Here is a 13,395-nt window from a genome sequence, read left to right as displayed (position 1 = left end):
GGCTATTCTTTTTCTAATAAAAAATTCCTAATTTTAAAAAAGTTATATAAAAACAACAACCAGAAATAGTGAATCAAATCCACACATTTTAGAGATGAGTCCAGGCTCAGCAAGGGTAAATGACTTACCCAAGGTCATATACCTAGCTTGAGAAAGAACTAGAGTGATGTAACCCAAGTTATTGCTCTTTATAATATACCATCCTGCCTCTCTCCTTACTCAAGAATCTTAAAAACTGCTGTTTGGTATTTTGAAACAGAGTTTACAAGCATTACAGTACTTGCCATTTTACATAATAATTTGCTAATAATAGTTCACACAAAAAGATTCAATATTAAGTAAAAAGTTAAGTCAAGAAACTGAAATATAAGAATTTAAGCAATAAGAATTCATCTCTTGTATAATATGTTAGGATAAAATAATATTAAACACTCTTAATGCAATGAGGATAGAATGCATAAGGATAACTACAGATTACACAATCTTGCTACAAAATCCTACATTCAGATCATAAACTGTTACAGTTTTTATGCCTTCAATATTTTGATTTTCACTTTTATCTCTGGAAAACTGATGGAGAGGTACATTTCATGATCATGTATCACCCTGGGTTTCATGACTTGCTTCTATGCTGAATATAAATCTAAGACTATCTCCTAAGAATAATCTGAGACTGGTATTTTGGGTCTCTGAAGGAATGATATAAGCCATCACACTGAGAATGAAAAGGACATTAACCAAACTGTCATTTATATAAATCTGAGCCAGATAGAACTTAGCAAGACATATTCTCCTTCTGGTGAAGGTCTAATGCAGGATTCAGAAACTTTCTCTATTAGGGGTTAAATAGCAAGTATTTTGGGTCCTGCATGCCACAAGGTCTCTGCTGGAACTGCTTAACTCTGCTAAGTTTCTAGCACAAAAGCTTGAATACACAATAGGAAATGAATGAATAATGCTTAGTTCCAATAAAACTTTATTTTAATAAACAGATTTCAAGTTGGATTTGGGTAGGGACCTTGGGTAATTGTTATAAACTCTCATTGACCAAGTCTTTACATGTTAACACTTTCTTTTAAACTTAACAGGCTTATTTGTTAGCAAGCCAGTTGACAACAACAACAACAACAAAAAACTTGAAATAATGAGACAATAGAAATTGAGACTGACTCAATTTAACCCTTAGGATTAATGCATAGTTTAAAATCTGACTAAAAATTTTGATAGTATCCGTTATGGATGGCAATTGGTTTTGGAACACCTGACTTGGAATTGAACTGATGGCAATGAGTTTGGTTTTTTAGTTGGGTAGTGCAAATGGTTAATGCACTTGCTGCTAACTAAAAGGTTGGAGGTTCACGTCCAGCCAGAAGTACCTCAGAAGAAAGGCCTGGTGATCTACTTCTGAAAAACCCTTGAAAACCCTGTGGAGCACTGTTCTACTTTGACACATGTGAATCACCATAAATCTGAGTCAACTTGGCGACTGGTTTGGTTTCTCTCTTATCAACGGATAAAGTATTAGAATAGCTACCAATAGGTGCCAGACTTATTTCTTACCCTCACACTAATGTCAAAAAGTTGGTATCATTATTCTCATTTTAAAACATTGGAAACAAAGGCTCAATAACTTGTCATATGACTGCCTTAGTTTTAATTGTACCACACTGCCTCTTGGTAGTCTTTAATCCTGTTAGCAGCAGTCACTTTGAATATAATGACTAACATATAAGACAGGACAGCTTGTCTGCCAGCCTTGCATCCATACTCTCATCCATCTATAAAAACACTAATAATTTCCAAACATGCTCTCCTTTCTTACCTATCAATCTGAATTTTCTTCAATGTATCCATAGTCATTATGGTCTGCCTTATAGGTTTTTTTAAAATAAGTTCCTGCATTTTGTTAGAGTCCACTATAAATTGGCCACCTTGTCTGATTTCTGGCAACTTGGCTCCTTCCACAGAGAATAATGGACTGGAAGTTTTCGAGGTTGGTGACATCACTTGAGATTTTTCTAGACTTCTTCCATCTAAATTCGCTTCTCTGCTTTTCTTCTAAAAACAATAAATAATGTTTTATTTAAGAAAGATTTTTAATGAGTAATGAGACAACAGGAGCTCTGGTAGCATAGTGCCTAAGGCACTTGACTGCTAACCAGAAGGCTGACAGTTCAAACCCACTAGCCACTCCTCGCAAGGAAGGTTGGGCAATCTACTTCAGTAGTGATACCACCTCGGAAACCCAAGGAGGGGTCGCTATGAGTCAGGGCCAACTCAAGGGCACATAACAACAGCAACAATGAGACAATGTTAAAAGAAAGAGTGCCTCTGCCTACATTTTCAACCTCATCTCCCACATCTACTCTATATCCCAAATGTGCCTTTCTCTTCAGCCATAACAAACCACATGTCCTGCTGGGTTTTTTATTTTATTTTTATTGTTATTTGGGTAAGGTTTACAGAGCAAATTCATTTTCCATACAGCTGTTTATACACATTTTGTCTCATGACATTGACTGCAATTCCCCACAATGTAACAGCTCTCCTCCCACCTCCTCCCTGTAATTACCTCTTCCCTGTGTTCTTTCCTGTGCATTTCTGCCCCCTGAGCTATCTCCCTGTGCAAACACCGCCCTTCTGTTCTCCCACGAATGGAATGATCACTCTAAGGAGGGTATCTACCCCTATGTGCCTGTCCATCATTTAGCTGGAGTGAGTCCAATTCCAGACCTGCAGGATAACTATGGGCCACAGTCTTGGGAGTCTCACCAGGCTCTATCAGATCAGTAAACCTGGTCTTTTTTTTTTTTTTTTTTTTAATGATTTTGAGTTTTGTTCCACATTTTTCTCCAACTCTCTCCAGGATCTCCCGCACTGATCCCTTTCCCAGTGATCAGCAGTGGTAGCCGGGCACCATGCAGCTCTTCTGGTCTCATGATCATACAGGCTGAGGATCACATGGCCCACTAATCCACTGGACTAACTGATTCATGTTTCTTTGGTTTTCTTCATTCTTTGCTCTGGGTAAAAAGAGACCTATTGCTACATCTAGATGGCTGCTTGCAAGCTTTTAAAATCTCAGTTGCCGCTCACCAACATAGGATGTAGAACAAAGTTTTTGTGTAGTATGTTATGCCAATTGAGCTTGATATCCCTTGTGACCATGGTTCCGAGCCCACAGGTCCAACCACTCACTCCCTCAGGGTAGTTGGCTGTGGCAAAGAAGTTATCATAACTTTGCCCCTATTTGCTCCATTAAATATTTGGACATTCTTACAGCACATACAGGAGCTCTGGTGGCTTAGTGCCACTATTTGCCACCATTAGCATTTGACTGCTAACCAGAAGGCTAGCAGTTCAAACCCACCAGCCACTCCTCAGAAGGAAGACTGATTGGGCAATCTACTTCCGTAGAGATACCGCCTCAGAAATCCAAGGAGGGGTTGCTATTATACCATAAATTGTTGTTGTTATGTGCCATCGAGTCAGCCCTGACTCATAGCGACCCCTCCTTGGGTTTCCGAGGCAGTATCACTACGGAAGTAGGATTGCCCAACCTTCCTTCCGAGGAGTGGCTGGTGGGTTTGAACCGCCAGCCGTCTGGTTAGCAGGCAAGTGTCTTAGCCACTATGCTACCAGAGCTCAGGGCCCCTATATTTGTGCCCTTTTTTTCCTTGAGGAACTTTATAGTTTTAGGTTTCACATTTAAGTCTTTGATCCATCTGGAGTTAGTCATTGTGTATGGTGTGAGGTATGAATCTTGTTTCATTTTTCTGCAAATGGATATTCTGTTTTACCAGCACCATTTGTTAAAGATACTATCTTTTCCCCATTTAATGGATTTTCACCCTTTGTCAAAGATCAGCTGACCATAGTTCAATGGATCTATTTCTGGGTTCTCAATTCTGTTCCACTGGTCTATATGTGTGTTGTTGTACCAATACCAGGCTGTTTTGCTACTGTGGATGTATGGTAGGTTTTGAGATCTGGAAGTATGAGATCTCCTACTTTGTTCTTCTTCTTCAATAGTGCTCTGCTTATCTGAGGTCTCTTTCCTTTCCATATAAAATTAGTGATTTTTTTTTCCATATCATTAAAGAACGTTGATGTAATCTGGATTGAGATTGCATTGAACATAGAGACTGCTTTGGGTAGTGTTGACATTTTCACAATGTGCAATCTTCCTATCCACAAGTATGGTATGTTCTTCCATTTATGTAGATCTCTTATGGTTTCTAGAAGTAGTGTTTTGGAGTTCTCTTTGTATTTGTCATTCATGTCCCTGGTAACATTTATTACCCAGTATTGTATTTATTTGGTAGCTACTGTAAATGTATTTATTTCCTTATTTCCTTTTCAGCAATCTCTTTGCTGGTATAGAGGAATCCAACTGATATTTGGATATTGATCTTGTACCCTGCCACTATGCTACATTGCTCAATTAGTTCCAGTTGTTTTCTTGCTGGTCTCTGGGGTTTTCTATGTATAGGATCATAGCATCAGCAAATAGGGATAGTTTCACTTCTTCCTTACCAATTCGGATGCCTTTGATTTCCCTTTCTTGCGTTATTGCTCTGGCTAGGACTTCCAATACAACGTTGAATAGAAGTGGTGATAGAGAGAATCCTTGTCTGGTTCCTGTTCTCAAAGGGAATAATTTCAGTCTCTCTCCATTGAGAATAATGTTGGTTGTTGGTTTTGTATATATGCCTTTTATTATTGTGAGGAATTTCCCTTCTATTTCTATTTTGCTGACAGTTTGTTTCTTTTTTTTAAATCAGGAATGGGTGTTGGATTTTATCAAATGCCTTTTCTGCATCGACTGATATGATCATGTGGTTCTTTTCCTTTATTTTACTTATGTGATGGATTACGTTATTTTTCTAATGTTGAACCATTCTTGCATACCTAGCATGAACCCACTTGGTCATAATGCTTTATCTTTTTTGATATGTTGTTGGACCCTATTGTCTAGGACTTTGTTGAAGATTTCTGTGTCTATATTCATGAGGAATATTGGCCTGTAGTTTGCCTTTTTAGTGATACCTTTGCCTGGTTTTGGTATCAAGGTTACGCTTGCTTCACAAAATGAATTTGGGAGGATTCCAATCTTTTGTATGTTGTGGAATCGTTTGAGTAGGATTGGTGTCAGTTCTTCTCTGAATGTTTGGTAGAATTCTCCAGTGAAACCATCTGGGCTAGGGCTTTTTCTTGTTGGTAATTTTTCTTATGACCTATTCAATTTATTTTGTTATGGGTCTGTTCAATTTTTCCACCTCATTCTGTGTTAATTGTGGTAAGTAGCGTGTTTTTGGGAGCTCTGGTACCATAGTGGCTAAGACACTTGCCTGCTAACCAGACGGCTGGTGGTTCAAACCCACCAGCCACTCCTCGGAAGGAAGGTTGGGCAATCCTACTTCCGTAGTGATACTGCCTCGGAAACCCAAGGAGGGGTCGCTATGAGTTGGGTTTGACTCGACGGCACATAACAACAACAACAACAAGCGTGTGTTTAGAAATCTGTCCATTTCTTCCAGTTTTTCAAATTTGCTGGAATACAGTTCATGTTGTTGTGTGCCATCGAGTCGGCCCTGAGTCATAGCGACCCCTCCTTGGGTTGCCAAAGCAGTATCACTACAGAAGTAGATTGCCCAACCTTCCTTCCAAGGAGTGGCTAGTGTCCTGATATTATCCTTTTATTTCAGTTGGTTTTATTGTGACATTGGCCAGTTCATTTCTTATTCATATTATTTGTATTCTCTCTTTTTCTTTTTCAAGTTTAGCAGTGGTTTGTCAATTTTATTCAACTTTTCAAAGAACTAACTTCTAGTCTTGTTTAAATTTTCTTCTGGTGACTGTAGGCTTTTTTTTTCTTTTTGCTGCTTTTTTTTTAATTGTTGGAGACATTGGGTTGAAGTGTTAATTTTGGCTCTTCTCTTTTGATCTGTGCATTTATTGCTATAAATGGCCCTCTGATCACTGCTTTTGCTGTGTCCCAAAGATTTTATATGTTGTGTTTTTATTCTCGTTTGATTCAAGGAATATTTTAATTTCATTTTTTGTTTCTTCTGTTACCCAGTCATTTTTAAGGAGGGTGTTATTCAGTTTCCACATGTTTGCTCTTTTTGTGTTGATCTTCCTATTGCTGATTTTTAATTTTATAGCATTGTGACCTAGAAGATGCTTTGCAGTATTTCAATGTATTCAAAGTTACTGAGGCTTCTCTTGTGCCCTAAATTGCCAGAGAATGTTCCATGTGCACTGGGAAAGAATGTGTATTGTACTGTTGTTGGGTGAAGTGCTCTTTCTCTAAGAGCCTCTGGATGTCTGTAAGGTCAAGTTGGTTGATTGCATTATTTAGTTTTTCTGTGTCTTTGTTGAGTTTCTTTCCAGTTGTTCTATCTTTCATTGAAAGTGGGGTATTAAAGTCTCCTACTATGACTGTGGAGTCATCTATTTGCATTTTTAATCCTGCTAAAGTCTCATTTATACATTTTGGAGCTCTTTCATTGGGTGCCTAGATATTTATCATGGTTATGTCCTCTTATTCAACTAATCCTCATGGCACTTGTAAATATTAAAAGTGGCTGTGCCATCAGGATAGGCAATAGTCCACTCTGTTTGTCTCCTTATTCACTGTTTTTATTCAGGTTCTTCTACTAGTTGGTATTTAATCTATTTCTGTATCCATTCTTTCAAAGCTAAGGGCTCCATAATTATCTTCTGTATCTTTGTCAATTGATTTTTCTCTGTTAAAGAGGGTCTGCATAGCTTGTCTATTCTGCCATATTGCAAAAAGTCCCCATGTCCTGCTGTTTTGTGTCTTCCTGCCTTTATACAACATTATCTCTCTGTCATTCCCCAACATACCAGCTAGTTAACTTAAATTTTAACATTCAAATCAAAGGGAACTAACTGTCCTTGTTTCCATTAGCAAGTATTTACCATGTTGTAATTTCTCCACTCATGTATCAGTTTGTCATACTAGGTGACTTAGGTCTTGCTGTGATGCTAGAAGCTATAGCACCAATATTTCAAATACCAGCAGGGTCACTGATGGTGGATAGGTTTCAATGAAGCTTCCAGACTAAAACAGGCTAGGAAGAAGGACTTGGAGTTCCACTTCTGAAAAAAATGGCCTCAGGAATAGCAGTGAAACATAGTCTGATACAGTGACAGAAAATGAGCCTATCAAACTGGAATGCACTCAAAATACAATTAGGGTAGAGCTGCCTGCTGTAGAGGAAACCTTAATGAAGTGAATGGATTACAGCTTTTAGGACCTTCATTTGCTGATGTGGCACAACTCAAAATGAAAAGAAACAACTGCACACATCCTTTAATAATCAGATGTGGAATGTACAGAATGAATCTAGGAAAATTGGAAGTTGTGAAAAATAAAATAGAATGCATAAAGATTAATATCCTAGGTATTAGTGAGCTGAAATGGACTGGTATTAACCATTTTTAATCAGACTGTCATATGGTCTACTATGGTGGGAATGACATACTGAAGAGGAATGGCATCACATTCATCATCACAAAGAACATTTCAAGATCTGTCCTGAAGTATAATGCTGTCACTAATAGGAAAATATCCATACATCTACAAGGAAGACCAGTTATACTTCTTGTTGTTGTTGTTGTTATGTGCCATTGAGTTGGACCCGACTCATAGTGACCCCTCCCTGGGTTTCCGAGGGAGCTCTGGTAGCATAGTGGCTAAGACACTTGCCTGCTAACCAGATGGCTGGCGGTTCAAACCCACCAGCCACTCCTCGGAAGGAAGGTTAGGCAATCCTACTTCCATAGTGGTACTGCCTCGGAAACCCAAGGAGGGGTCGCTATGAGTCAGGGCCGACTCGACGGCACATAACAACAACAACAACAACAATCACTACAGAAGTAGATTGCCCAACCTTCCTTCCAAGTAGTGGCAGGTGGGTTTGAACCACCAGCCTTCTGGTTGGCAGTCAAGTGCCTTAGGCACTCTGCTACCAGAGCTCCTACTATTACTCAAATTTACACATCAACCACTAAAGTCAAAGATGGAGAAATTGAAGATTTTTACCAATTTCTGCAGTCTGAAATGGACCAAACATGCAATCAAGATGAATTGTTAATTACCGGTGATTGGAATGTTAAAGTTGGAAACAACAAATTATCATTAGCAGTTGGAAAATATGGCCTTTGTGATAGAAATGATGCTGGAGATCACATGATAGAAATTTGCAAGACCAAGGACTTGTTCATTGCTAATATCTTTTTTCAACAACGCATACGTGACTATGCACATGAACCTCACCAGATAGAATACACAGGAATCATCAAATCAACCACATCTTTGCAAAGAGGCAATGGATAAGCTTGATATCATCAGTCAGAAAAAATGTCATCTATTGCTCATATGCAAGTATAAGTTGAAGCTGAAGAAAATGAAAATAAGTCACAAGAGCCAAAATACAACCTTGATTATATCTCACCTGAATTTAGATACCAAGTGAAGAACAGATTTGACATTGAACACCAATAACCAAAGACCAGGTGAGTTGTGGGATGACATCAAGGATATCATACATGAAGAAAGCAAGAGGTCATTGTGGTGCAGTGAGTTACTTGGTATGGCTCTTCTAGCATGGTCTTTGTGATTCCCATCAGATGACTGGGTAGAGATATGTAAATGTGAGGTGCTTGTGGCCTACCAACGGGATTGGATAGCTTTTTAATAATGTACATAAGGTATATGGCACCCAGTGGGAGTGAAGCCATGAAAATAAGGTGTACAGAACCCTAAAAGACGGATTGGGCAGTTTTACCACTCTGCTAGGCTTAAAATGAACAATCTCAGAGGTGGAAAAGGGGATCTCACTACCATCAAGATAGAGGAGGGCCCAGAGTGGCTAAGACAATGGCAACAAGACAGCAAAAGAAGGCAGAGAGACAGTGGTAGCACCAGTGGCAGCAGCAACAGTGGCAACAGAACTGACAGACAGATAAGAGACAGCATGGCAGGCTTGCTAGCCCGTGGAGTAAGATAGTCTTTGGGAAGGAGACTTGCTGGTGGAGTGGGGTGTACCTGGTGGCAGAGCTAAAAGAGCTTTGTAACACTGGCCTGAGCAGGGTAGAGGCCAGGCCAAGGGCCAAATAGAGGCATGCCTACAGGCATGGCAGAGGGGACCATCCTGTTCAAAGAAATGTTTCCTGAGAGTTCCTGAACCTGAACTGTAACTTGTTGCTTACTTAATAAACTCCATAATTATGAGTATGGACTGTGTGTTCTGTGTGACAACTGCAACAAATAATTGAACCCAAGAAAGAAGCAGTGAATGCTGTGGGAGGGATGGTTGGTGTCAGAATTGGTTGGAGGGTGGTAGCATGACTGACTTTCCCTTTATGGGAATTAGCTTTGGGCAGTTGCTGTTGATCCTTTTCTCTCCCTCTGGTGAAGTTAGAGGAGGTCAGAGAATACCATACCTACATCCTTTGTGTATCACTAAAAAAGACGGGAAAGAAAGAAAATGGATGTCAGAAAAGAGTCTGAAACTTGCTCTTGAATGGACAATAGCTAAAACAAATGGAAGAAATGATGACGTAAAAGAGCTGAACATAAGATTTCAAAGGATGGCTTGAGAAGACAAAGTGAAGTATTATAATGAAAAGTGCAAAAACCTGGAGTTGGAAAATGCGAGGGGAAGAATATGCTCAGCATTTCTCAACATGAAAGAACTGAATAAAAAAAATTCAAGCCTCAAGCTGCAATATTAAAGGATTCCATGGGCAAAATAAGAGCTCTGGTGGTATAGTGGGTAAGAATTTGGCGGCTAACCAGAAGGTCAGCAGTTCCAACCCCACCAACTGCTCCATGGGAGGAAGTTGAGGCAATCTACTTCAGTAAATACTTGTAACCTTGGAAACCCAATGAGGGTTGCTATGACTCAGAATTGACTCAAAGACAGTGAGTTTTATGGGCAAAATACTGAACAATGCAGGAAGCATCAAACAAAGATGGAAAAAATATACAGAGTCACAGTACAAAAAAGAACTAGTTGACATTCAACCATTTTAGGAGGCAGCATATGATCAAGAACCAATGGTATTGAAGGAAGAAGGCCAAGCTGCACTGAAGGAACTGGTAAAAAAAAAAAAAAAAGCTCCAGGAATTGATGGAATACCCACTGAGACATTTCAACAAACAGATGCAGTGCTGGAGGTGCACCCTTGTGTATACAAAGAAATTTGGAAGACAGCTATCTCATCAACCAACTGGAAGTAATTAATATTTCTACCCGTTCCAAAGAAAGGTGATCCAACAGAATGCTGAAATTATCAAACAATATCATTAATATCATATTTAAGTAAAATTTTGGAGATAATTCAAAAATGGTTGCAGCAGTACATAGACAATAAACTGCCAGAAATTTAAGCCAGATTCAGAAGAGGATGTGGAATTCAGAAGAGGGATATTATTGCTGATGTCAGATGGATCTTGGCTGACAGCAAACAATACCAGAAAGACATTTTCTTGTGTTTTATTGACTATGCAAATGTATTTAACTGTGTGGATCAAAACAAATTATGGATAACATGGCAAAGAACAGGAATTCCAAAACACTTGATTGTGCTCATTAGGAACCTACACATAGACTGTGAGGCAGTTGTTCAAACAGAACAAGGGATACTGAATAATTTAAAATCAGGAAATGTGCACATCAGGGTTGTATCCTTTCACCATATTATTTGATCTGTATACTGAGTAAATAATCTGAGAAACTGGGCTGTACGAAGAAGAATGCAGTATCAGGATTAGAGGAAGAGTCATTAACAACCTGCAACATGTAGAAGACACAACCTTGCTTGCTGAAAGTGAAGATGACTTGAAGCACTTACTGATGAAGATCAAAGACTACAGCTTTCAGTGTGGATTACACCTCAACATAAAGAAAATGAAAATCCTTACAACTGGACCAATAAGCAACATCACAATAAATGGAGAAAATACTGAAGTTGTCAAGGATTTAATTTTACTTGGATCCACAATCAACACCCATGGAAGCAGCAGTCAAGCAATCAGACAATATATTGTACTGGGCAAATTTGCTGCAAAAGATATCTTTAAAGTGTTTAAGAGCAAAGAAATCACTTTGAAGACTAAGGTGTGCTTGACCCAAGCCATGGTATTTTTAATTGCCTCATATGCATGTGAAAATTGGACAATGAATAAGGAAGACCTAAGAAGAACTGATACATTTGAATTGTGGTACTTGTGATGAATATTGAAAATACCACGGACTGCCAGAAGAACAATCTGTCTTGGAAGAAGTGCTGCCACAATGCTCCTTTTTGTTAGATGCCATCAAGTCGGCTCTGACACAGAGCGACCTCATCTGCAACAGAACAACTCACTGCTCTTGCCTGTGCCATTCTCACAATATATGCTATGCTTGAGCCCACTGTTATAGAGACTTTGTGACTTGAAGCACTTACTGATGAAGATAAAAGAATACAGTTTACAGTATGGATTTCACCTCAACATAAAGAAAATGAAAATCCTCACAACTGGACCAATAAGCAACATCACAATAAATGGAGAAAAGACTGGAGTTGCCAAGGATTTAATTTTACTTGGATCCACAATCAACACCCATGGAAGCAGCAGTCAAGCAACCAGACAACATACTGTACTGGGCAAATAAATCCACCCCATTGAGGGTCTTCCCCTTTTTCACTCACCCTCTACTTTACCAAGCATGATACCCTTCTCCAGGGACTGGTCCTTTCTGACAACATGTCCTAAGTGAGACAAAGTTTGGCCACTTTTATTTCTATGGAGCATTCTGGCTGTACGTCTTCCAAGACAGATTTTTCATTCTTCTGTCAGTCCACAGTATTTTCAATATTCTTGGCCAACCCCACAATTCAAATGCATTGGTTCTTCTTCAGTCTTCCTTATTCAGTGTACAGCTTTCACATGTATATGAGGCAATTGGAAATACCTTGGCTTGCATTAGGTGCACTTTAGTCTTCAAAGTGACATCTTTGCCCGTAAATACTTTAAGGAGGTTTTCTGCAGCAGATTTGCCCAGTGCAATATGTCATCTGATTTCTTGACATACTGCTTCCATGAACATTAATTGTGGATCTAAGTAAAATTAAATCCTTGACAACTTCAATCTTTTCTCCATTTATTTTGATGTTGCTTACTGGGCCAGTTGTAAGGATTTTTGTCTTCTTTATACTAAGGTGTAATCCATACTGAAGGCTGTAGTCTTTGATCTTCATCAGTAAGTTCTTCAAGTCATCTTCACTTTCAGTAAGCAAGGTTGTGTCATCTGTACACTGCAGGTTGTTAATAAATCTTCCCCCAATCCTGATGCCAAGTTCTTCTTCAGAAGAATGTGGAAGGGTTCTTAGAAGCAAGAATGGCCAGAGTTTGTCTCTTTCATTTTTATCACGTTATCAGAAGAGACTAGTCCCTGGAGAAAGATATCATGCTTAGTAAAGTAGAGGATCAGTGAAAAAGAGGAAGATCCTCAATGAAACGAACTGGCATAGTGGCTGCAACAATGGACTCATGATGACAACAACTATGCCAATGGCGCAGTATTGGACGGTGTTCCATTCTGTTGTACACAAGGTCACTAGGAGTTAGAACCAATTTGACAGCATTTGACAACAACTACATACAAGTTAAGGTATTATACTCTTAAGAGAATTCAGAGATAAGAAAAACATTGTTCGCTGTAAGGGAGCTCTTTCCAAACATGGATCAAAGTATTCCCACTTTTGGTAGAAGGTAGTACATTAGTATATTTTTCATTATTCCTCTCCATGACTGTGGGGAAAAAAAAAGTATAAAAAAGAGATAATGTTAACCTTTCTTTCTAAAGTTTTTATAAGGTTAAATGATGTGAAGCCTTTGGTGAAAAATCTACATGTATACTAAGGTTTTTAAATATATATACTTTGCCATAGAAAGCAATACCATGTTAAACAAAACTTTTTTTTGAAAGAGACTCACAACTTTTAAAATATATGAAATTAATTTCTAATTTATATTGCAAAAGGAGTTTTAAAACCATTGTTGACCAATACAATAGTGGAAACATTTAACATTTATGCAACTCTAAAAGTATAAAATGTTGTTGTTGTTAGATGCTATCGAGTTGACTCCAACTCATAGTGACCCCTGTGTACAACAGAATGGAACACTCCCCAGTCCTGCACCAGCCTCACAATGCTTGCTATGCCTGAGTCCATCATTGCAGCCACTGTGTCAATCCATCTTGAGGGCCTTTCCCTTTTTTGCTGACCCTCCACTTTACCAAGCATGATATCCTTCTCCAGGGAATGGTCCCTTCTGACAACATGACCAAAGTAGGTGAGATGAAGTCT

The 13,395-nt window shown here is 38.8% G+C and overlaps 1 protein-coding gene across 1 annotated transcript in view; it reads right to left on the bottom strand.

The window, feature by feature from the left end:
* The window catches only part of IQCG (IQ motif containing G), a 124,452-nt gene that overhangs the window by 98,400 nt on the left and 12,657 nt on the right, over positions 1-13,395 (bottom strand). The window contains exon 5 of the mRNA XM_007949393.2: positions 1,823-2,058. Within this exon, the coding sequence (XP_007947584.2) occupies positions 1,823-2,058 (236 nt within the window). The remainder of the gene's footprint in view (positions 1-1,822; positions 2,059-13,395) is intronic.

Source organism: Orycteropus afer, unplaced genomic scaffold (assembly GCF_000298275.1).
Source record: "Orycteropus afer afer isolate SDZICR_OR568_19922 unplaced genomic scaffold, OryAfe1.0 scaffold00245, whole genome shotgun sequence".
Taxonomy (NCBI): domain Eukaryota; kingdom Metazoa; phylum Chordata; class Mammalia; order Tubulidentata; family Orycteropodidae; genus Orycteropus; species Orycteropus afer.
Note: the sequence above shows the minus strand (reverse complement) of the source record. Positions and strands in the feature narration are given on the sequence as shown.